This window comes from Giraffa tippelskirchi, chromosome 2, assembly GCF_054371585.1.
Source record: "Giraffa tippelskirchi isolate mGirTip1 chromosome 2, T2T-mGirTip1v1.2.pri, whole genome shotgun sequence".
Classification (NCBI taxonomy): Eukaryota; Metazoa; Chordata; class Mammalia; order Artiodactyla; family Giraffidae; genus Giraffa; species Giraffa tippelskirchi.
In genome coordinates, this window is record NC_137276.1 from 105,233,675 (window position 1) to 105,258,384 (window position 24,710).

The window sequence follows — 24,710 nt, forward strand, 5'->3', positions numbered from 1 at the left end:
TGAGCCATAGTGAACATTACTTTACCCATAAAACAGCCAAGAAAGTGGAACTGACATGAAGACAGGAAGCAGCTAGAGATGGAACTCATTGCTGTGTTTGTCAAAGAAACAGCAGAGATTGACGGCTAAGAGCACAGAGCCAGAGGCTAAATACCTGGATTCCATCTCCAACTTTGCTGCTTCTAGGTGGGTCATCTTGTGTAAGTTGTCAAATGTTTCTTAGCTTTCATTTCCTTATCTGTAAACTGGGGATTCATTTTATAGAATTGGTATGGGGATAATATGAGTTAATACTATAATAATTCTTAGTACCTGGATGATATAAAGTGTTGTAGGGGTGTTGGTTAATTTAGTATACGCAGGTATGTCCAGCTGTAACATATCATTAACAAACAGTTTCCAACCTGCAAATTAAATATTTGCACAGCCAATAGGTCTTTCATAGTGAGCAATTTTACTTCACTAGATGGTATTCTGAGACAACTGTACTCAATACAATGTAAATATATTTAAAATTAGGTGATAAGGGATGTCTGTCTCATGGTGAGAAAATTATTTCTAAGAAAATAATAGGCTGGAGATTTTATAGAACAAAGTTTTTTTTTGTTTTTTGTTTTTTTTTTTTAGCAAGATTAACCTAACAACCACAAGGGTAGATTGCAAAGTTTAAGACATCATGTCAGAATCATTCTGTCCGGGGTGGTAGGTAAATAAATGATCATCTACGTTCTATGTCTATTTGGTTGAAATTTTGCCAAGAGCACTGAATCCCTCATCAAATGGACAGAGTAAATGCAAGGCATTTCCTCTAGAAGAATGTCTAATTATCACTGATCCATGATCCCTCCCCTCAATTTGGTCCTAACCCAAAGAAATGTTATTTAAAAACTTATCAAAGAGGTTTACATGGAAAATAACCACTGACATCTTGTAAGTATAAGGCAATTACAGATGGAAATGGCTCATAAAATTGAGAATTCTTTCATATGCTCTCTTTAATCTCCTGGAATCAGGTACAGGATTCACCTATCCTCAGATTCTCTTCCTCTTCACTGCTGTGTCCTAGTCATGATGGATAGATAGGATGTGTGGTGAAGTGTCTCCATCCATCTGGTTTCAGTACCCCGGGCTAGACAGCTCCATGCATTTTGCCATGGAAACACAGCAAGAATGGAGTCTCTGCTGTCTCAGGGCCTCCTCTAATGTAACAAACACTCACTTTCATGGGTGAAATCCAGAAAGGTGGGAGACGATCACCCACCAATGAGGTATAGGCATCAGGATAAATGTCCTGTTTTTCCATCCTCCAAACTTATGGGACAAGTGTGAGCTGTACTCTAACCTGTGCTTCTCACACGAGAAGGCATCAGAATCACCCAAAGCATTGATTGAAAACCAAGTTGCTGAGCCATGTCCCTAGAAGTTTTGACTTAGTAGGTCTGAGGCAGGATCCAAGATTCTGCCTTTTCTAATGAGTTCTCATGCTAATGAAGAATTCTCAATGAAGAATTCATGCTTTTGAACTGTGGTGTTGGAGAAGACTCTTGAGAGTCCCTTGGACTGCAAGGAAAGCAAACCAGTCAATCTTTAAGGAAATCAGCCCTGAATATTCATTGGAAGGACTGATGCTGAAGCTGAAACTCCAATACCTTGGCCACCTGATTCGAAGAACTGACTCATTAGAAAAGACCCTGATGCTGGGCAAGATTGAAGGCAGGAGAAGAAGGGGATGACAGAGGATGAGATGGTTGGATGGCATCACTGACTCAATGGGCATGGGTTTGAGCAAGTTCCAGAAGTTGGTGATAGACAGGGAAGCCTGGCGTGCTGTAGTCCATGGGGTCGCAAAGAGTCAGATGTGACTGAGCAACTGAACTGAACTGACTGAATGAGTTTCAGATAATGCTGTGGGTCCAGAGTTCACCTTTGAGAACCATTGTTCTGTGTAAGGCCTTGGAAGGTTCCCAGGAGGAATAAGCCCCAGTTGACCACAGCAGCAACTAGCTCATTAAAGCAACTTTTATGGTTTTCTCCCCTCCTTTCTTGATCTCATTTCCCTTCATTCTTTCACTCTGGGTTTCAGGAATTACATGTTGAATAAGTGATCTACAGCCAAACTCGTGACTAACACTGCTTTCAGTAGGAATTTAAGCTGACACAAGATTAAAATTGGCTCTTATCTGGATTTCTGAAACAACTTCCTAACTGGTATATGTGTCGCCTTCTGGCCCACTTGAAGGCATTCAGCACACAGTTACCTGAAAAATCCTTCAAAGACACTAATCACATGATGGGACTTCCGTGAATAAAATCATCAGTCCATCACATTGTTTCTGGACATAATCCAAACCCTTAGAATATTTTGAAGGCTCCTTATGACTTGGGTCTTCAATCTCCAGCTTCATCTCTTGATATTCTTCTCTTGCACGCTTTACCCTATTCTATCTATTCTCTGGTTCCCCCTGGTTCTTCACATGCATGCTAAGTCACTTCAGTCATGTCCAACTCTTTGCAGACTATAGCCTGCCAGGCTCTTCTGTCCATGGAATTCTCCAGGACAGAATACTGGAGTGGGTTGCCATTCTCTTCTCCAGGGTCTTCACATAGGCTTCTGCATTTCTTTAACAAATTATCAATAATTATTATTTACATCTCAGCTCAAATTTCACTTAGCCTGGGTATCTCCCCAGAATCATCCTGCATTACCCTGTCACAGCCACAGAAGTTTGGTGTTTCTTGGTTAAATGCCCGCCTCCCACACCTGGCTGCATCCTTGGGAAAACAAGAACCATCCTTTTCTTGAGACCATCACATCCCAGCACACAGCACAGTGCGGGAACACAGAAAGTATTCTGCAAATGTTTGTTGAATGGACAAAGCAACGAATAGAAATTATGATTCCAGTTTTAAAGACTAGAAAAGAGACCTTATCCAAAGTACCATGGCTCAGTTAACAACTCAGATCAGAGAGACCCTGATGCACAAGGTCTCTGAGTAGGATGGGTCTGGAAACACCATCTGACAGAATAAGGCACAGGGCACTGTAGGAAGATTTTGGCCAAGGAGATACGAAACTGGAGGTGGAACAATTACAGAGCTGTGGGACTGTTGTGATTTTGGCCTAAACTAGTGATAGGACACAAAGACTGAAGAGTCTATATTTTCTAAGTTATAATTCTCCTAAGTAGCTGTTTTCCTTTTTAAAATACATATATGTATATGTTTATGCATGCCAAATTGTTTAGTTTTACCTGACTCTTTGTGACACTATGGACTGTAACCTGCCAGGCTTCTCTGTCCATGGGATTCTCTAGGCAAGAATACTGGAGTGGGTTGCCATTTCCTTCTCCAGGGGATCTTCCTGACTCAGGGATCAAATCCAGCCTTTTATGTCTCCTGTATTGGCAGGTGAGTTCTTTACCACTAGTGCAATCTGGGAAGCCATATATATATAAATAAATGTTTATGGACAGGGGAGCCTGGTGGGCTATACAGTCCATGGGGGTCACAAAAAGTCAGACATGACTGAGGGACTACCATTTTGCTTTCTTTATGATATATACATATCATATATATACATGTACATTCATACATAGGTTTCCTTTTATTTGCGTAATACTTTATTTGTGATGAACATTTCTGCCAACATAGTTGGCTTTCCAATAGTGAGACTTTTCCAGTGGGGATGAGGGTGATTAAAGAGGCAGAAGGGATGGGTTTAAGCAAATAATTATGTCGCATCTCCAAAAGGCAATGCGGGCCACTGTTGCCATATATTTCTATGAGTCATAATTGCACACACTCTCTGTATGGCACTCTCTAGGTCTATCAACATCTTATAAATGACCCAATTTTATTCCATTCAAAATGGTTGAGTAATATTCATTTTTATATATGTACCACATTTTCTTTATCCATTCTTCTGTTGATGGACGTTTAGGTTAAGTAAGTCAGAAAGAGAAAAACAAATACTGTATGTTAACACATGTGTGTGGAATCTAGAAAAATGGTATGCTGCTGCTGCTAAGTCGCTTCAGTCATGTTCAACTCTGTGTGACCCCATAGACGGCGGCCCACCAGGCTCCTCTGTCCCTGGGATTCTCCAGGCAAAAAGACTGGAGAGGGTTGCCACTTCCTTCTCTGAAAAATGGTGAGATGATCTTATTTGCAAAGGAGAAATAGAGACACAAGATGTAGAGAACAAATGTATGGATACCAAGGGAAAAAGGCACAGGGGTGGGAGGAATTGTGAGATTGGGATTGAACTATATACACTATTGATATTATGTAGAAAATAGATAAGTAATGAGAATATTCTGTATAGCACAGGGAACTCCACACAGTGCTCTGTGGTGACCTAAATGGGAAGGAAGTCCAACAGGGAGGGAATTTATGTATAAGTATAGCTGGATCACTTTGCTTTACAGTGGAAACTAACACAACATTTTTAAGCAACTATACTCCAATAAGAATTAACTTAAATAAATAAATAAAAGAAACAATAATTGCAAGCACATGACTCCTGTCCTCCTGGAAAGAGTAATTTTAGATGCATACTTTCTAAAATACCCAGTCCTGTCATGTAATCCATGTAGCCTGACAGTATGCGAAGTTTGGAAAGGATTCCTCATGGTGCTTAAAATGATGGTTGTTTACATGATCATTGGCTTTGGTCTATTTATTAAGGGAAAGAATGATTTTTCTGTTTTAAAGGGAGAAATAGCTTGTTTATAATTGAACAGGTATTTCTCAGTGTTAGACACAGTCCAGTGTTTTATGTTTGGAATTCATGGCTTCTAAGTAGCTGTATAGGGAAACAGTGGAAATGGTGACAGACTTTATTTTCTTGGGCTCCAAAATCACTGCAGATGGTGACTCCAGCCATGAAACTAAAAGATGATTGCTCCTTGGAAGAAAAGCTATGACAAACTTACACAGCATATTAAAAAGCAGAGACATTACTTTGCCAATAAAGGTCTATATAGTCAAAGTTATGGTTTTCCCAGTAGTCATGTATGGATGTGAGAGTTGGACCATAACGAAGGCTGAGTGCCAAAGAATCGATGCTTTTGAACTGTGGTGCTGGAGAAGACTCTTGAGAGTCCCTTGGACTGCAAGGAGATCAAACCAGTCAATCATAAAGGAAATCAATCCTGAATATTCATTGGAAGGACTGATGCTGAAGCTGAAACTCCAATACTTTGGCCACCTGATTAGAAGAGCCGACTCATTAGAAAAGACCCTGATGGTGGGAAAGACTGAAAGTAGGAGGAGAAGAGGATGACAAGATAAGATAGTTGGATAGCATCACTGACTCAATGGACATGAGTTTGAGCAAACTCCAGGAGATGGTGAAGGACAGGGAAACCTGGTGTGCTGCAGTCCGTGGGGTCACGAAGAGGTGGACATGACTGGGAGACTGAATAACAACAAAGTAGCCATATGGGTTTCCCAGGTGGCTTAGTGGTGAAGAATCTGCCTGCCAATATAGGAGACACGGGTTCAATCCTTGATTCAGGAAAATCCCCTGGAGAAGGAACTGGCAACCCACTTCAGTAAACTTGCCTGCAAAATCCCATGAACAAAGGTGCCTAGTGGGCTACAGTCCAAGGGATTGCAAGACAGATGGACATGACTTGACAACTAAACAACAACAACAAAGTAGCTGTGTATTTCCAAAGAATGGCTGTAGGTTTCCCTAGCTGTCAACAGGGATGGGAATTTCTTTTTATTGAAGGTAAAACTGGAAGGTACTTTTGTGGTGGCAGTGGAGGGTGGTGGTGTTGTATAAATAAATATTGCCATTATCTGCTGGATGGTATTTAATCAAGATAATAGTTGATCAAAACTCTAGGTTAGATTTATGACACTGGAAACTAGACTCCAATGGCTTCCTGTAACACCCAGAATAGATGACCTGGCTCCTCCCTCCTCTCCTATTGAATGGTGACACACTGGTCTCTGGCTGTCCTTTGCAAACACAAAACCCACTCCTGACTCAGGGTCTTGGTACTTGTTTGCCTCTCTGCCTGTAACTGGATTCCTACAGAGAGATCTATGACTCAACCCTCCCTTTTGTCAAGTCTCTTTTCAAAAATTTCTTCAGAAAGGCTTACCCTGTTCATTCTTTGGGGGGAAGGGTTAGTTAGGGAGCTTGGAATCTACATGTATCCACTGCTATATTTAAAATGGATAACCAACAAGGTCCACTATATAGCACAGGGAACTCTGCTCAATGTTATGTGGCAGCCTGGATGGGAGGGGAGTTTGGGGAAAAATGGAAAAATATATATGTATAGCTGAGCTGCTTTGCTGTCCCCCTGAAACTATCACAACATTGTTAATTGGCTCTACTCTGATACAAAATAAAAAGTTGAAAAAAAAAAAGGATTACCCTGTTCATCCTAAAACTCCATTCTCTTATCACTCTCATTCCTCCTACCAAGTTTTACTTTTCATAGCACAGGTAGATGTCTGACATCGTCTGTATGTTCATTGCCTCTTTCCCGCACTGGAATGTAAGTCTTTTTTTAACTTTTTAATCTTATATTGGAGTATAGTTGTCTTGGAGAAGGAAATGGCAACCCACTTGAGTATTCATGCCTGAAAACTCCCATGGAGAGAGGAGCCTGGCAGGCTACAGTCCATGGAGTTGCAAAGAGGTGGACACAACTGAATGACTAAGCATACACACATAGTTGTTGAACAACACTGTGTTAGTTTCAGGTGTACAGCAAAGTGGTTCAGTTATACATATCCACATATCTGTTCTTTTTCAGATTATTTTCCCATTTAGGTTGTTGCTAAGTTTTATGAGGCAGGGATTGGGTGTCTCCATATTGACCACCCTGTACAACCAGCACTCAGTTGTTGTTGTTCAGTCACTCAGTCGGGTCTGACTCTTTGTGAACCAATGGACTGCAGCACTCCAGGCTTCCCTCTCCTTCACCATCTCAAATTCATGTCCATTGAGTCAGTGATGACATCCAACCATCTAGTTCTCCATTGTCCCCTTCTCCTCCTGTCTTCAATCTTTCCCAGCATCAGGGTCTTTTCCAATGAGTCAGTTCTGAGAATCAGATTGCCAAAGTATTCGAACTTCAGCTTCAGCATCAGTCCTTCCAATGAATATTCAGGGTTGATTTCCTTAAGGATTGACTGGTTTAATCTCCTTGCAGTCCAAGGGACTCTCAAGAGTGTTCTCCAATGTCATAGTTCAAAAGCATCAATTCTTTGGCACACTCAGAGTATCTCTTATTAAATGTCTTATAAAATAGATGCTTAATAAGTATGTTTTGGAAAAAATGAATGGATGAATGAAGCAACATGAGAGCATGAATATGGTGTCAAAACTTGGGTTAACAAATAGCAACAAGAGAGTGACCTTTAGAAGTTTTATTTTTCCTGCCAAATGAAGGTCAAGTAGGGGCTTTTCAGATAATGTGTTTGTTTCACTATGTGGTGGCTCATTGTTAAAAGGCAGAAACACGGACTCATCATAAGATATAATGAAATGTAAGAAGGTTGACCTTTGGAATCACAAACAGGAGATCATAATGTTGGCAGCTTGCCCCACAGTAATGCAGAGCCAGTAACAGGGACCAAAGGGCAGATGTGTTTTGCCATTAATTCCCTCAAAATGGTTTCACCCATACCAAAGTCACCCCGCTGAGTGTGACATTAGGGTCATCATCTATCCACTGCCAGTGTAAGCCATGGGGCACATGCCTAAGTGCTAAGGATTTTTTCCTCTAACTTCCCTTGTGATAACAGCTAATTTATTTTAAATTAAGTTTTCATAAATTTTCCCTGTGACCCAAACTATCAAAAATGTGCTGAGCTGTACAATGATCCAAAGCCATGAGACTCTGGTATGAGGAATAAGAGGAACTGAGTCCCCAAATTCCATTTCTCTCATTTCTTTTTATCCTATACCTCAGCTTTACAGTCTCAGTTATCACCTCACCTCCCACACACAGTTTATCCCCAACTGCTGCAGTTTCTTCAGCAGTATATTGTACTATTACCTTTTTGACTGTATTCCCTAGGCCACTCTTCTAATTAGTTACCTGACACTTGGGATTACCACCTGGCCTCCTCCATGTAACGTGTCCTCAGTCAGTACCAAAGTCATGTACATGTGAGTGGAAGGAGAGGAGAAACGGAAGGAGAAGAGCAGGAACGGGAGTTACCACCTGTTGGCTTTGCTCAGTTGTGTCCGACTATTTGTGACCCCATGGACTGTAGCCCTCCAGGCTCCTTTGCCCATGGGATTCTCCAGGCAAGAATATTGGAGTGGATTGTCATTTTCTACTCCAGAGGATCTTCTCAACCAAGGAATCAAACCCGTGTCTTTTTCATCTCCTGCACTGGCAAGCAGATTCTTTACCACTAGCACTACCTGGGAAGCCCTTACCCCATTTTACAAATAAGAAAATTGAAGTAAAAATAAAAGTAAAAATAGGTTAAGGAATATAGTCAAGATGGCACAGCTAATGTGTGTCGAGATCCTGATAGAGATGAAACAAAACAGAGGGCAGAGAAGCAGGGAGGGGGTCTGGGGAGTCAGGTTGACAGGCCATGGGGTCTTTGCTGGGTTCTCTTATCTGCAGAGCCACAGCCCATTGACTGATATCATACATATCCACTGCTTCCAAGGGCAATCAGTGCTAGGACTTCTGAGATTCCCCATCACTTCCTACATCAAGCATGCACTTGGTCATGGCAACAAGCAGGAGGGCTCACCCTGATCCTGGCACCACCTGTGTCTTAGCTGGTCCTGTTTATCCCTCGCTGGCCTCAGAACACATGTCTCAACACCTCTGTCCTCCTTCTTACTCATTCATTAAAGGAAGAGGAACTGGAAAGCCCTGCAACTAGCTGGGTGGTAAGGATATTTACAAATGCTATCTGATTCCATTCTCAGCAACTCCAAGGAGTAAGTCTCATAATTTCCATTGTACAGATGAGGAAACCGTGACTTGGAAACTCAGTTGTCTTTTCTAAGTCATATAGAAGATGAACAAGTAGAAACGTGGACTTTGGTTTACTTATTAAAAGTTTCAGTGTTGTTGCTGTATTTTTCAGTTTCTTTCTAACCCTACTTATACATCAGAGTTGATGGTTCTCGCTTCTTCCATGAAGTCTGTCAAAGCCAAAGAGCTCTCCCTTATCATAGCTCGCTTTGCTCTTTGACATTGTAACTTGGAGACGTTGCAACCACCCTAGCTGCAAGAAGGCAACTTCAAAGTCTTCAGGGTCCTTGTTCTAGTTCTACTTTTCCCAGGTTATATCTCAGACCAAAAACTTTAAAGCCTCTTAGAGAAAAACATTCCCCAACTGGAGTTACAGATTGAAATAAAAACCCATATAATTATTCTCTCATGCTGTTTGCTGTTTTCATGTGGATGTTGTTTCTCCAACTTATTTTTGCATATTTTTCATGAATCAAAGGACAGATTATGCTCCAAAGTTAGTAAGTCTGCAGTTTGCAATATGGAACTCTCATTATTCTAAATGGCAACAATAAATGATAAGATTCTTTATTTTACCTAAAGATCTATTTAGCTTATCTGGAATGTGATCTAGCTGAAGTGGTGACAAAATTCAACTACTTGACCATTCAAACTAAAATTTGAAATTCTGAGAGCAGCTGCCTAATCTAGGTATCCAAGAAGAGAGGCTGTCACTCATGGCAGCAATTAGTCATTCAGGTAGAAAGTTCTCTGCCCCAACTGTTGTGTGCTAGGGGCAGAGCAGAAACAGGTGAGATATTGTGTTTTTCAGATCTAGAATTTCCTTTGGTTTATTTTTTTTTTTAATGTTTTACACTTCTCTTCTTGTGTTCCCTATATATTCACTCATTGCACACATCTTTTCAGTTGAATTTTTCAAAATGTTTATGATTGTCGTTGTTCAGTTTCTAAGTCATGTCTGACTCTTTGTGACCCTATGGACTGTAGCACTGTAGGCTTCCCTGTCCTTCATTGTCTCCTGGAGTTTGCTCAAATTCATGTCCATTGAGTTGATGATGCTATCCAGCCATCTCATCCTCTGCTTCCCCCTTCTCCTTTTGCCTTCAATCTTTTCCAGCATCAGAGTCTTTTCAACTCTTCACATCAGGTTGCCAAAGTATTGGAGCTTCAGCTTCAGCATCCGTCTTTCCAATGAATATACAGGGTTGATTTCATTTGGAATTGAGTGGTTTGAGCTCCTTGTAGGCCAAGAGACTCTATGTATTCACTCATTGCACTCATATTTTCATTTGAATGTTTCAAAATGATTATGATAGTTACTTTAAAACCTTGCTTCTAATTCCAACTTCTGTATGTTCATTAAGTTGTTTCTTTTCTTTTTTTTCTTTTATTTATGGCTTGCATTTTCCTATTTTTTCCCATACCCAGTAAATACGTGTAAGGCATTGTGGATATGCTATGTATTAATAGTCTGGATTTTGTTGTCTTCCTTTTAAGAGTGTTAAATGTTATGATTGCAGACAGTTAATTTACTGGTAAAGAAGTTTATCCTGTCAAGACAACTCATAGCCTTGTGGTTAAGGCTGGTTTACAAGAACCCTTATTCCAGGGCTAGATCAAGTATCTTTTAGTTGTGGCTTCTCTGAGATTTCAACTGAATTCCCTGTGTATTCTCTACTTTGATTAGTCAGAAATCCAACACTTTTCATAATTGTTCATAGTAGGAGGATAAATCCATTGTATGTTACTCTCTGATGACTTTTTAAATTTATCTTTTAAGTTACTTGACCCCAAACCTGGCTGTCTGAAATATCCAACCATTTCTGTTGGTTCTACCTTATGGGCCCTACTGGGATTATTATTATACTAGTTTGGACATATTCCATTGGTAAAAGAACCCAATTAACTAAGTCAAGGACCTGGATCCTCTAATAATCTCTTTGCCCTGCCACATACAGTTTTTTCCTCTCTATTGGCTCATTCCCATTAGTATGTAAGCTTCCCTTGTCGCATGTCCATATCTAACTTCTTTTCCGTCTCCTGCCACAACAATATTCTTGAAAATATAAAAATACTTGTATTTTCTTGAGTTCTCACACATTCAGTTACCTCTCTTTCTTTTTTCAAGCCCCACTAATCAGTCATTTACTGTAGCCACCCCGTTGGGCAAGGTCAAACCAGTGTTCATCTTCTCCAAAACCCAATGACCAATTCTTGGCTTTCCTCTTTTTCTGCTTTCAGTGGGACATGATATACTTTATTATCTATGTTTCTGATTATTTGTGATTTTGCTTTCAGGGCCCCACAATCCACTGGGTTTCCTCCTGTTTCAGTGACTGCTTCTTCTTCCTGTCTCCTCTGTGGATTTCTCCTCTTCTTCTGAAATCTTAAATTTTGGAATGCCTTGGGTCTAGACACTCTTGTTTCTCTCGTATTGTTATTTCCCTGTGACAACTGCTACTCCTTACATCTTTTCAACTTTTGCTGCAGACACGTCCATCTACCCGACTAGGCAAAATATGTACTCCAATTAAGGAATCTTCCCTCTCACTTGCTATAGTGACTTTAAATACATGTTTTGTTTGCTCTGTCTCCAAAACATATTGCAGATTAAAACTGCTTCTCATTACCTTGACCCACTACTTTCACTCAAGTTACTTTCTGTCTTTCCTCAATTTCTGAAATGGCTTCTTACCTACTATCTTTGCTTTCTGGACTAGTCCATTCTTTACACAGCTGCTAGTGTGAGGATCAAAACCATAAATCGGGTCATGCTGCTGGCTTAGTTAAAGTCACCAATGGCCTCTCTTTGCATTTACAGAACAAAATAGACTTCTAAAGTAGTTGTATATTCAAATTACCTAGGGTATGTGGACTTAAACTTCCCTGCATTTTAGAATCAGCTTGGGAATTTTACAAATTTCTGGTGCTTGGGTCCTCCTCCCCACCCTGCCAGTGATGTTTATTTACTTGGACTTCAGCTTGGACATCAGGCTTTTTTAAAAAATTTATTTATTTTAGTTGGAGGCTAATTACTTTACAATATTGTATTGGTTTTTGCCATACATTCACATGAATCAGCCATGGGTTTACATGTGTTCCCCATCCTGAACCCCCCTCCCACCTCCCTCCCCATCCCATCCCTCTGGGTCATCTCAGCGCAAGCCCTGAGCACTTGTCTCATACATCGAACCTGGACTGACAATCTGTTTCACATATGATAATATAGATGTTTCAATGCTGTTCTCTCAGATCATCCCACCCTCGCCTTCTCCTACAGAGTCCAAAAGACTGTTCTATACATCTGTGTCTCTTTTTCTGTCTCACATATAGGGATATCATTACCATCTTTTAAAATTCCATATATATGCATTAGTATACTGTATTGGTGTTTTTCTTTCTGGCTTACTTCACTCTGTATAATTGGCTCCAGTTTCATCCACCTCATTAGAACTGATTCAAATGTGACATCAGGCATTTTTTTTTAAAGCTCCCCAGGTAATTTAAACATGTGACATAATTCAAGAATCATTAACAGATGATTTTTGAATTAAAAAAAAGAAAGAATAATGCCCTAGAGATTTGGGAGATGGATCTGCTCCCTGAGATGGTGATTTACTTGTGTTTAGTTAGGACTAGAAAATAGTCATCAGTGTTTTCTCAAATCTCTCAGGAGATTTCATAGTGAAGTCCAGACTGAAAACCAGTGCCCCACATCATTTCATCCTTGACTATTTCTCCAGCTACTGACCTACTTGTAAAGCACTTCTTCTTTCTCAGGGCTATATTATCCAACTAGTGATTCAATGTTAATTTCACAGAAGCTTATTTAACATATTTTTAAAAACAGCCATAGAGAGACACTAATCAGATTGTGATCAACTGCATTATCTTGATTGGCTGAGCTCAATTCCAGGTCACTTGACTTTTGCCTTGGTCAAAAAGTTCACTTGCCTTTCCTGCAAAGCCAAGTGATTCACAGAACACTCGTGTACATTTTCACCTAGCATTTTTCTTCTCTGACCCGGATCCTTCAGAGCAGATTATATCGGAGTCAGGCTGATGTACTCCCTGTTTTGACCTTTCAAATGGTAGTGAGAGTCAGTTCTTCTCATAAGAAAGCATTTGGGAAGCAGTACCAGAGCAGCTCCCATGTTTATGTATCCTCAAAACTGGGGAAAAAAATCATTGCTCCTAATTTTATTAGTATAAGGCCATTTGTGCCTTTGGTTTGTATCTAACTGAAGGTAGATGTTCTGATTTACTCAGGGAAACTCTTTTTCACAAATACAAAGTTGGTTTCTTCATATGAATTCTAAGTATGCTTCACTTTATTCTGTTGCCAACTAGCCAGAATGGGCTTTACTTTTCAGCAGAAAGGAAGGAGAAGTGTCATGGAGACCAGGTGCAAGGTCTGAGCAAGGACTTGGGAATCTACAGCTCAGGAAAGAGTCTGCTCAGATCTACTGACTGTCCTGAGGATAATGGAATCCATCCCTTTTGATAACTGTGATGAGAGCTCTGTGTTGCTGCTGCTGCTGCTAAGTCACTTCAGTCATGTCCGACTCTGTGCAACCCCATAGACGGCAGCCCACCAGGCTTCCTCGTCCTGGGATTCTCCAGGCAAGAACACAGGAGTGGGTTGCCATTTCCTTCTCCAGTGCATGAAAGGGAAAAGTGAAAGTGAAGCTGCTCAGTTGTGTCCAACTCTTCGCGACCCCATGGACTGCAGCCTACCAGGCTCCTCCGTCCATGGGGTTTTCCAGGCAAGAGTACTGGAGTGGGTTGCCATTGCCTTCTCCGAGCCCTGTGTTAGGGAACTTTAAAATCCTGCATTGGCAGGCAGATTCTTGGCTTAGACTGTAAAAAAATCTGCCTGCAGTGCAGGAGACCTCAGTTCAATCCCTGGGTCAGAAAGATCCCCTGGAGAAGGGGATGGTAACCTACTCCAGTATTCCTGCCTGGAGAATCCCATGGACAGAGGAACCTGGCGGGCTACAGTCCAAGGGGTCACAAAGAGTCAGACATGACTAAGAGACTTTCACTCACTTTCTTTACCACTAGTATAACCTGTGAAGCCCCAAAATGCAAATAGTCAACATTAATATAAATCTTTAATTTCATACAATTACTTCTGCAATGTGAGTGAGTATTGTATGGGTAGATGAACACATACACTTCTAGAAGAATCATGAAATCACAGAACATCCATGCTCCACAGACACTGGAGAACACTAGCTTCTCATTTTGCAGGTAATGCACGTGAACCTTAATGAGAACTGGGAGACTTGGGCAGAGGTATGAAATGAGATTTTAGCTTACATTTCAGGTTCATTGAGAGCCCTAGAAAAATTTTCTGCAAATTAAACTACCTTCTTTCAATTTTTTCATAAAATTTTGCCATACTTCACTTAATTTAATAGATGTTTCAATACCCTCCCCAAATAATGAGAGATTTAATGCTCAACAGAAATGAGGAAGAAAAGAAAACTACATTTTAGAAACTAGAAAACAAAAACATATAAAAGCTACCTTATACATTTTGACTTTAGAAAAACTGTGATATGTGGCTTTGACAAATATTATTTTTAAAACCATCAGTCTAAATGATAATACAAAAAGTGCTATAAAGTAAATTCAACACAGCATGTGCTCATGAGCTTTGGGTCTCAAATATCACTAGGTTAATGTAGGGAAGCCCTATTTCAAGAAATATACCCCGTGGACCCCACATCTTCATTCACACATTTCTTCTTGGCTAATTTTTAAAACTTCATATTTTAGGTAAATATCAATTAAACCTTGGTTTGGAGTTTAGGGGAGTTCATAGTTGGTTCCTACAGCTGTGTGTGTGTGTGTTTGAATGGGAAGTTTAGTTACTTTTAATATTTCAAGTAAACACCATTGACAAGCGTTATTGAATTTGACTGCATAGATGCCACGCATCCTCTGTGCCTCCTCACCTCTCACGATTAGCTGGCTTTGGTGCTCCACAGCTGCTGCCTCATTGCGGGCTATGCAGGTGTAATTCCCATTGTGCATCAGGGAAAGATTGGAAATCCTTAAGGAGCTTGTGAAGTCAATGTTGTCAATGGTCACCCCGAGGCTTGCTGGGATTGGCCGGCCATCTTTCTGCCAGGTGATGGTGATGGGTAAGTCCCCTGAGACCACAACACACGGGATGAAGACCCGCTGTCCAATGGAGAATCTCGGAAATTCAAAAGGCTGGATAAAGGGTGGAACTGAAAGAAAAGAAAAAGTAATAGAGGAAAGATAGTTATGAACTGTTATTACTCTACATTCTCTTTTCTTTAACCCTCTTGCATGACATTGAAAAAGCAATACAAATCACTGCTACAGCATACAAATATATGAACTAGCAGAAGATTTGAAATAGGGCATTTGAATTTTCTTATTGTTATAAATTATAAGCATGGATTAATTTGTATTAATACTTCAGAAAATATGCTTAATCTAATTATTTTGATAAAATGTTTTAAATTCAATAATCATTTTTTAAAGGAAATACTTCAGGTTCTACATTTTTCAGTGTAAATGCCTTGAAAGAGGGCTTTGGGGTTGGCTTTCTCTTAGAAGCTTTTAAAAATGATGTGTTCAAGAGATTTCTTTCCTGCCTTGCTAATACTAACTTTACAATTACTCTTTTCCCTTCAATCCATTCCACGTCTTGTTAGTAAACATACTTTAAGTCTATTGAAGAAAGAGATTTCAGTTTTATTATTAAACACTTTTTAAATATCCAACATTCAACCAATAGCAAATGTTAATTTAAAATGTTTATGTTAGGATAATTGCACAGTTACTCAGTTCTTGTTATTATCAGTCACTAAGTTGTGTCTGACTCTTTGTGACCCCATGGACTGTAGCATACCAGGCTTCCCTGTCTTTCACTATTTCCCAGAGTTTGCTCAGATTCATGTCCATTGAGTTTACTCTGTACCTCCTTAATTTTGCACATTCCTTGCCCATGATCTTATATTATGAACTGGTCCATGGCTAGTTTTATGAGTTGAGGAGATGTGCTGCTACTGAAGATAAGGTTATAACCTTCGGCTCAGCCAGCCATGGACACAGCCACACTCGATCTGGAATGCTCTGTTTTCATTTAATTTCTCTAATACACTCTTATTTTTCCTCCTTGACTTAGGGCCATTCTTCTTGGCAGCTTCCTAGATGGCCTCACAGGGTATCAGCATCATAAAATGGTCAAAATATCACCAGAGGAGCCAATTTTGGATTCTACCTTGGTCACTTATTGGTCATGAGGTCATGGACAAGCTAACAAATGTGCTCTTCCTGTCAGTCTTCTGGGGGTAGTTATTCATAGATTATTAAGATTTTAAGCCTATAATAACTTAATGTAAGCCACTTATTATACTAGGTGATTTCATAAAATGAAATTATTAAATAGCAGGATGTCTGCAGAATTTATTCATTAAATCAGTCATAGTTTCATTTCATTATCAACTCAGGAGAGATGTAAGGAATCCAGCTAAGAAACAACTGAATGGAAACCAGTCATTCATTCATTCACCATAGAAGTATTTTTTGAGCAGCTAGTATGTGCTCAATATTGCACTGTATGTCAGTACGTCAGACAGCAATGAACATGATATACCATCTCTATCCAGTAGAGCTGTCATGCATGCATAGTCATAGGCTGCTGATGTTAACAAAGTATAGCAGTGGCTTTTCTGTTATTTAATATTATTATTACTACTACTGTATGGGTTTGATCCCTGGGTTGGGAAGATCTCCTGGAGGAGGCATGGCAACCCACTCCAGTATTCTTGCCTGGAGAATCCCCATAGACAGAGGAGCCTGGTGGGTTACAGTCCATGGGATTGCAGAGTTGAACATGACTGAGCGACTAAGCACACACACACACACACACACACACACACATGCTTCTAGAGGAGGTAGGAAGTTAGAACTCAGAATTGCAAATACAGCCAGAGTCAGTAAGCAGGTGGCTCAAGTTAGACCTTACCAGAGAAACAAGCAAGTAAACAAACAAACAGCCAAAGGTACAGACAACCATATTCAGTGTTAAAACTGCTGTGGATACTCAATGTAAAGTTATTAATAGAACTTTGGGTCTGCAACAAGTTGGTCTGATGCTAAGAGACAAAAATCTCAGGATGGGTTCTACCTGGTGATTATAAACCATTGAGCTAGTGCTATTTTAGAAATGTAGGTAGTATGGATTTTTTTTTCTGTTTTCTCTTTACACTCTGATTCCTCTGTAGCTAAGCCTTGCCTCTGTTCCTGAAAAATGAAGCCCTTTATCCTGTACAGGCTTCCCTGGTAGCTCAGATGGTAAAGAATCTGCTTATAGTGCAAGGTACCCAGTTTCGATCCCTGGGTTGGGAAGATCCCCTGGAGAAGGGAATGGTTACTCCTCCAGTATTCTTGCCTGAATAATTCCATGGACAGAGGAGCCTGGCGCTACAGTCCATGAAGTCGCAAGGAATCAGACATGACTGAGTGACTAACACTCTCTACCCTGTAAATTTTTCCTTCTGTAAGAAGACATTCTCATATTTAATAAGTATTGACAGCCTACAACCTGTTTAGATCAAGCTGAATTATACTCGGTTTGTTCATGGTTGTCATGAGGTGGGGAAAGTGCCAAGCTGTACCAAGAGTGTTTGTATTTCTCTAAATCTTGCCCCAAGTGTCACAGATGTTTATTCCACATGTAAATATTAACATATAATAAATTGACATCTTTAAAATAAAAAGTAACTACATTTCCTCTTCTTTGGTTTCTTTTTGTTTGTTTTTACACAGTGAAAGCAAGGCTTTTAATGATGGTCTCGAAAGATGTGGTGTCTGATGGGCAGGCACACCTGGGACATTATAGCAAGCACTTTTATCCTCTGGAGCGTAGATCTCTCCCCAGTTCCTCACTGGCTGAATATTGTGGGGTTACAATCTTCCCAGACATTGCCTAAGTCTCATAGAGTATTCTTTCTTCTCTTTTCCCTTTCTAAGTCCATGTTTCTCAACAAAGACTATAGTTTATTCCTTCCCAAACATCCTGTTAGCATAAGGACTCTCCAGATGTAAGCTGTTAGGTAAGACTACCTTGCCAGTAATTTTCCAAGATAATTCTTTGGTTTCTTACACACAGAAACCTAGTTGAGTCTTCTCAGATGAACCTAGGCACCCATTGTTGGCTGGGTGCTTCTTATCTGAACTGGAGATCATTTTTCTAAGATAAACGAAATTTGGAGCCAGGCTCCCTGGGTTTAATTCCAGCTGTGTCATTTTAGTCTGGAGAAGGAAATGGCAAGTCACTCCAGTACCCTGGAAAATCCCATGGACAGAGGAGCCTGGCAGGCTACAGTTCATAGAGTGATAATGAGTCCTGCATGACTTAGCAATTAGCACTGTCTCTGTGCCTCAGTTTCCTTATTTGTAAAACAGGGGGAGGGGTGCTGTTATGAGCAGTGAATAAGTTAACATAGGGGTTAACAGAACTTCACATGAACCTGAATTGGTTGCCTTGCACCAGGCCTTTACTGAAGGGGAATTAAAAAAAAAAAAACAAAAAACAACAGAACACTTAAGTGAAACATAAATGGACAAAGTAAAGGACTCCAGCTTTCTTATCAGTTATAATAGGGAGAGGAAAGAAATAGATAAGGACTTACTTTCTAAACCTCAGACCAAGAAAGAAAGATAAGATAGATACCTTTTGACCTATCTATTTAATAAGAAAACAATATGGGGTGTAGGCTGTAAATACGTATTAAATATAGGAGTGTCTTCTTCATAGCAAAAGAAAGTCACAGCATAGAAAAATGGCATGTGAATATTACTTTCAAAGAATGGAGGCAAGAAGTAGCTACACACATGATTGACTCATATCAATGTATGGCAAAAGCTACTACAATATTGTAAAGTAATTAGCCTCCAATTAAAATAAACTAATTAAAAAATAAATAAAAAAATTAAAATAGGAAAAAATGTGTAGTAATGAGTTCTCTGAGGAATTAAAAACCATGATACATAAAAAAATCAATTGGCTATATAAAAAAAGAATAGCTACAGGATAATCCATTTTTAAAAATTCATGCTTTCCATAATTCTAAAATATCTGTAATTCATTGGTTTATAGAACTCCAGGACATGTAATTGTAATTTCAGGAATAAATTTCAGAATGTTTATCCATAAAGTGACGCTGCTGGAAATAAAGGCTCCAAAGCAGTGAAAACAAATGTCAGAAAGCCCAGGAATATTACTCAGCCATAAACAAAGAGTGGAATTGTGTCATTTGTAGACATGTGGATGGAACAAGAATCTTCCATACAGAGTGAAGTAAGTCAGAAAGAGAAAAAACAAGTTTCATATAGCAATTCATATTTATCTGTCAAGGAACGTTTAACAGGAGGATTCCTGTGTGCTGTTTTCTGTCTCTCATAAAGCCTCTGTTCCTTATCAGTTCCTTGTAACAGGAACAAGTGGAATGGCACACTGCTCCCAGGACTGAAGTCATAGGATGAAAACACATACATGAATCTCCTTCAGTAAACATTCTCCTTATGACAAAACTGCTTAGTCACGAGGTATGGATTGTCTCCTGATCTTATGACCATTGTTAATCCCTTGTTCTCTTGATAATGGTTGCTGTACATTTGGTTTTCTGATCTTTGTCATGGTCAAAAGAAATTCCTTGTACAACAGCCTATATATACTCCCAGGAAAGATCATTAAAGCACCCTTGTTCCATCAGAGCTTGGGTCCCCGTGTCTTTCTTTCTCTCACGCTCTCTCTCTCTTTCTCCGGCTAATTCTCTGGAGTGTGGAAACCCACCAAGCTCACTTTCTTACCTGGGCTTTCAAGACCTCCTCGAGAGGACGCCCTGTGCCTTCGTGAGTGGTGCAAGCCCTGTCCTAGGGTTTTATTGTTTCTCTGTGTAAACCAGGGAATATTAGCTTCTTTCTCTCTTTCACTTTCTTATCGTCAACTCTGGACCACCAGGTTCCGGTCCATTAAAGGACCAGAACAAGTGGTGCCCGAACGGGGACCTGGTATACGTGGCATTTCAGATGGAGTGACTTTGGACCTACTGAGGTTGGGACCGATTGAGGTCAGCAAGTACTAAGACATGGGTCAAACGGCAGGAAAGCCCCATCATTTCTCTACTTTACTTCACCATTTGTTTAAAGTTCAGGGACTTTTGGTTTCACACCAATGATTAGAAGGTTGCCTTCAAACAGTAGTCGAGCATATTCCCTGGTTCCCTAATGAAGGCAGTTTTGATTTAGAAATTTGGCACTGGGTCAGAGAAAATGTTGAACGAGCTGCCGGGCAGGGAGAGAATATTCCAATTGATTTCTGGCCCCTATGGGCTCTCATTAAAGCTGTAATGCCGCCGTTTCAAGGTAATTCTAGCCCTCACAATATTCGACAACAGACAGAACACTTGTTACATGAATATGAATTAGATGATGAAACTTTACAAAAGGCCCAATTAGAACAACATAAAATATTTCAGAATTTTCCTACAAGCCCTGGCCCGGCTGCTCCAAATGGTCTTCCTGTGCCGACAGGGGCAAATCCAAAAGTCTCTCCTTTGCCTGAAACAAATGATTCTGACAACAACTCTCCTGAGACACTTTTTGACACCAAAACTGGCAATAATTTTCTGGATAATAATGATAACTCCTTAGCACATACTCATATTTACCAAAAATTGCAAAACTGGTTCTTCTTACACGTGTAGTTAGGAAAAATTTGACTCATTAAAATACTTTTTTGGAGATCCAATTCTGTCTGGTAAACAAAAACAGGCCTGGGAAAAAACTTGAAGTTAACTTTTATCATGTCCTTGGGATACACAGCCCACTTTATCTGGGACTCCAGCCATAAACAAATTGGTAGAACTCAAACAACAACAACAAAAATGATGGGGCAAAAAGATATTTTAAATTTCAAGCAGAAAACCATGTCTGTCTGTCTATCTAAATTTATCTGTGTCTCAGTGTGTGTCTTTGTTTTTGGATAATATGAAGTTAATTTATAAATGAGCTCTATTTAAATTCAAATTCACATGAACTGAAAAAATATTCAATATTAAATATCTAACATCAATGTTTGTTTGCTAATCTAATTAAGACATGTCTTAAGTCATCAACATTGTGTAATACTTTTATTGTGCCTAGGTTTAAAGTAAACTAAATTTGTCAACAAAAAAGTAACTCTTTATATATATATATATATATATATATATATATATATAAATGAGATGAAAACCTTTAGATAAACTCTATTGAAAATAATTATAGTTTAGAAATGTCTGTCTAAAATAATCTCTTAGGGTTGGGGTAACTTAACTTTCTAGAGTTGTACTAAACTAAACGATAAAAGTTTATTGAATAGCTAGGTCATTTCCAAATAAAGTAAGATTTTAAAACATTAATTACTGAACACTAACTTTCTCTTACAGAATGTTTTTCTTACAGAAAAACTAAAGAGATTTTGAACTATTAATAAGTATGTTTGATGCCTCCTGAGATGTACTCTATTAAAAAAATTAAAACTGGTATTTATGTTCACCAATCTATAAAATGCTAATATACAAGACAGTTTATGGTTTCTAAAGAAAAGTAAAATGTATGTTTTTAATAAAACGGTATAAGGAATGGAATTACATTCTATTAAAGAAAAAGGAAATACATCTAAAACTTACAAATGGCTGTTCTCTGAATGGGCAAATAGAGTGATGAATACAAAAATATAAAAAGGTTTATAGCAAGTGAAAAAAGGTTTGTGGCAAGTGGAAGAGAATTTTATACATAATACAAGTTTCTTAAGACATTAAACTTCCTTTGAAATCTTTTACTGTTACTTTGACTAAGTTAATAACTATTGTTTCACAATGAATATAAGCTGGTGCCAATTTAAAATTTGATTTTTTCTTCCTGTTAAAAAAAATTAATAATTGCTCTACTTGCCCCTACATCTTGGACCCATTACACAAGATATCAGTTCTCAAAGATTACAACCCCCCAATGAACTATGGCAAATAGATGTAACTCATTGCCCTGAACTTTCTTCCTCTTCCTTCTTACATGTCTCAATTGATACAAATTCTTCTTTTATAGGGGCCACACCTCTCCGAGGTGAAACTACACAACATGTTATAACCCACCTGTTAGCTTGCTTTGTAAGAATGGAACACCTAATTCTATAAAAAGAGGCCAATGGCCCTGTCTATATTTCTAGGCAGTTCAAACAATTTTTACATTAATTCCCTATTAAACAGATTACAGACACTCCTTATAATCCACAAACACAAGACATAGTTAAACAAGCACATCACACACTGAAACTACAAAAAAAAAAAAATTACAAAAGGAGGAATACACAGGAACACTTCTATCTTCCTTAGCCAAAGCAGATTTTACTAGATTCCAATGCAATATATTCTTTAAGCCTATAACTATTGCTAATACAGCTTTATTTGTTTTAAATTTCTTAAACTTACTGCAAGGAGATATTTTGACAAAAGCAGAAAAACATTTTGAGGCATTGAAGGACACATTCCTTCCTCTGCCCATTTGGTATCAATGGAAATCTGGGAAATTAATCTTACGGGGAAAGGGGTATGCTTGTATTTCTCCAGAGGGATCCAACGAACTCACATGGCTTCCTCTTTGGAAGATTCGACCCAAGGGGGTCCCCAGCATTCAAAACAGAGATGAAATAACAAAAACTCTGGGAGGAAGAAATTCCAATACAGGCCATGGAGGCTCTAAAGATCTTCAGAAAGCATCACCCTCGGCGGCATCAATCTTATAATCTCCCCTCTTGGGGACAAATAAAAACCCTTACTAATCAAGCTGAAAATCTGGTTTCTCAACAGGGAATGCCTCGGAGTTCTGAAAACATTTTTTTTGCTATGTTTGCTTTGCTTGCTTTTGCGTCCCCCGCTCGAGCTGAACTAACTAATCATACTTACTGGGCTTACATACCCAACCACCCTTTACTACAGGTTGTAGAATGGACAGAGAAAGGACCAATAGTATCAACCAATGACTCCATACATATGCCTCCTCCTTGGAGCGTGAAGAGGCCCTCATGCCCTGAGGAGGAGGGAAGACTAATTAATATTTCTCTAGGTTATGAAGTCTTTCCTTTGTACATGGGCCCAGCAGAATTGTGCATAAACATTAGCCGACAAACTTGGGCTTTCGTCCTGCTTCCAAAAGAGGACTTTCGGACATTGCTTGGATTATTTACTGCCCTTTCTTTGTCTGTGCACCATGTTTATACTACTGAAACTTTAGGGAAAGAGTTAGGGAAAGAACAAAGAACATTATGCAAAGGGTTTACTTATAAGAACTTTAAATATACTCCTGTTCGTTGGGACAAATGTCAAGCCAAATCAGAAAAATTAATGTTTGTGGCTAATCATACAATTGTCGATTGAGGACCCCATGGTATGTGGTTATCTAACTGCTCAGATGATACTAACAGCACTGTGCGTGACTATGCTACTCAAGTAGCACGGAAGGTTACTAACATTACGATGGAGCATTACCATGACAAAGGACTTCTTGAGTGGCTTGATGGTGGAATACACCCCCCCCCAACCTCGAAAAACAGATTGGGCCTCAACAATGGGACATCTGGAAACTTGCTGCAAGCACTGAAGAACTTGGGACTTGGACCGGACATTCCACAGGGACCAGTCATAATCATAGTAATTATTTCTTTCACTATAATCAATCATATTTTATACAAGCCTGTGTTCCACTTCCTTTTGTTGTAGCTATAGGAAACTTACAATTCAGTAAGACTTTATATTCTGTAACTTGTATAAATTGCAAATTATATACTTGTCTTAACTTTTCTATTTCCTTAAGAAATGATTCCCTTTAGATTCTTCAATCTCGATGTAATTTGTGGTTACCAATAAATCTCCAACCGCCCTGGGAAGAAGGTCCCATGGCTGGACTTGCTTCCTGGTTACTTACTAATCTGCTCTGGTGATCTAAATGATTCATTGGATGGCTGATTCTTGGCATTTTGGGATTAATAGATATTTGCACCACTGCGCCATTGCTGGCATTGCTTTACAAACCTCAATTCAAACACACAATTTTACCCAAAATTGGACTAAAGATGCTCATACTATGTGGCCCACTCAGGCTCAGATAGATGAGGATATTCAAGATGAAATACAGAAACTAAAAACAACCATCAAATGGGTTAGAGATCAATCAATAGACATACACAAACAAGTGATACTAAAATGTGATTGGAATTCTACTCAATTTTGTGTTACTCCTCTTCAATTCAATCGTAGTGCCTACAACTGGGAACAAATCAATTTTCATTTACAAAACATACATGATAAGACCTCTCTGAATGTACAATTATTATAAAAATAAATCTTTGAGACCTTTTCTAAAAGTCTGCCCTCTTCCACTAATTTGGAAACTTTAGCTGAACAACTAGCTGATCAACTATCTGGGCTAGACCCACGTGGATGGTTTCAGAGCATTACTCACAGCATCGGGTCTGGAACTGTAACTTTGGTGATTGTCTTGACAGTTATATTTGGTGTTGACCATTGCCTTTATGCAAAAATTGTTAAAACTAAGCAAATTCAAATGGTCAGGACCCTTTTTACAAATATAATAAATAAATAAGGGGGAATTGTCAGGAAACATTTAACAGGAGGATTCCTGTGTGCT

At 39.2% G+C, this 24,710-nt stretch overlaps 1 protein-coding gene and 1 long non-coding RNA gene across 2 annotated transcripts in view; both read right to left on the reverse strand.

The window, feature by feature from the left end:
* DSCAM (DS cell adhesion molecule) overlaps positions 1–24,710 on the reverse strand; it is a 568,075-nt gene that overhangs the window by 271,509 nt on the left and 271,856 nt on the right. Inside the window, exon 9 of the mRNA XM_081574158.1 lies at positions 14,939–15,217. Coding sequence (XP_081430284.1) covers positions 14,939–15,217 — 279 coding nt within the window. The remainder of the gene's footprint in view (positions 1–14,938; positions 15,218–24,710) is intronic.
* On the reverse strand, positions 36–6,387 carry LOC145539877 (uncharacterized). Its single transcript, XR_014078022.1, has 2 exons — positions 5,201–6,387; positions 36–1,649 (listed from the first exon to the last, which is right to left on the reverse strand). It is a non-coding gene; the product is annotated as an uncharacterized LOC145539877 (long non-coding RNA).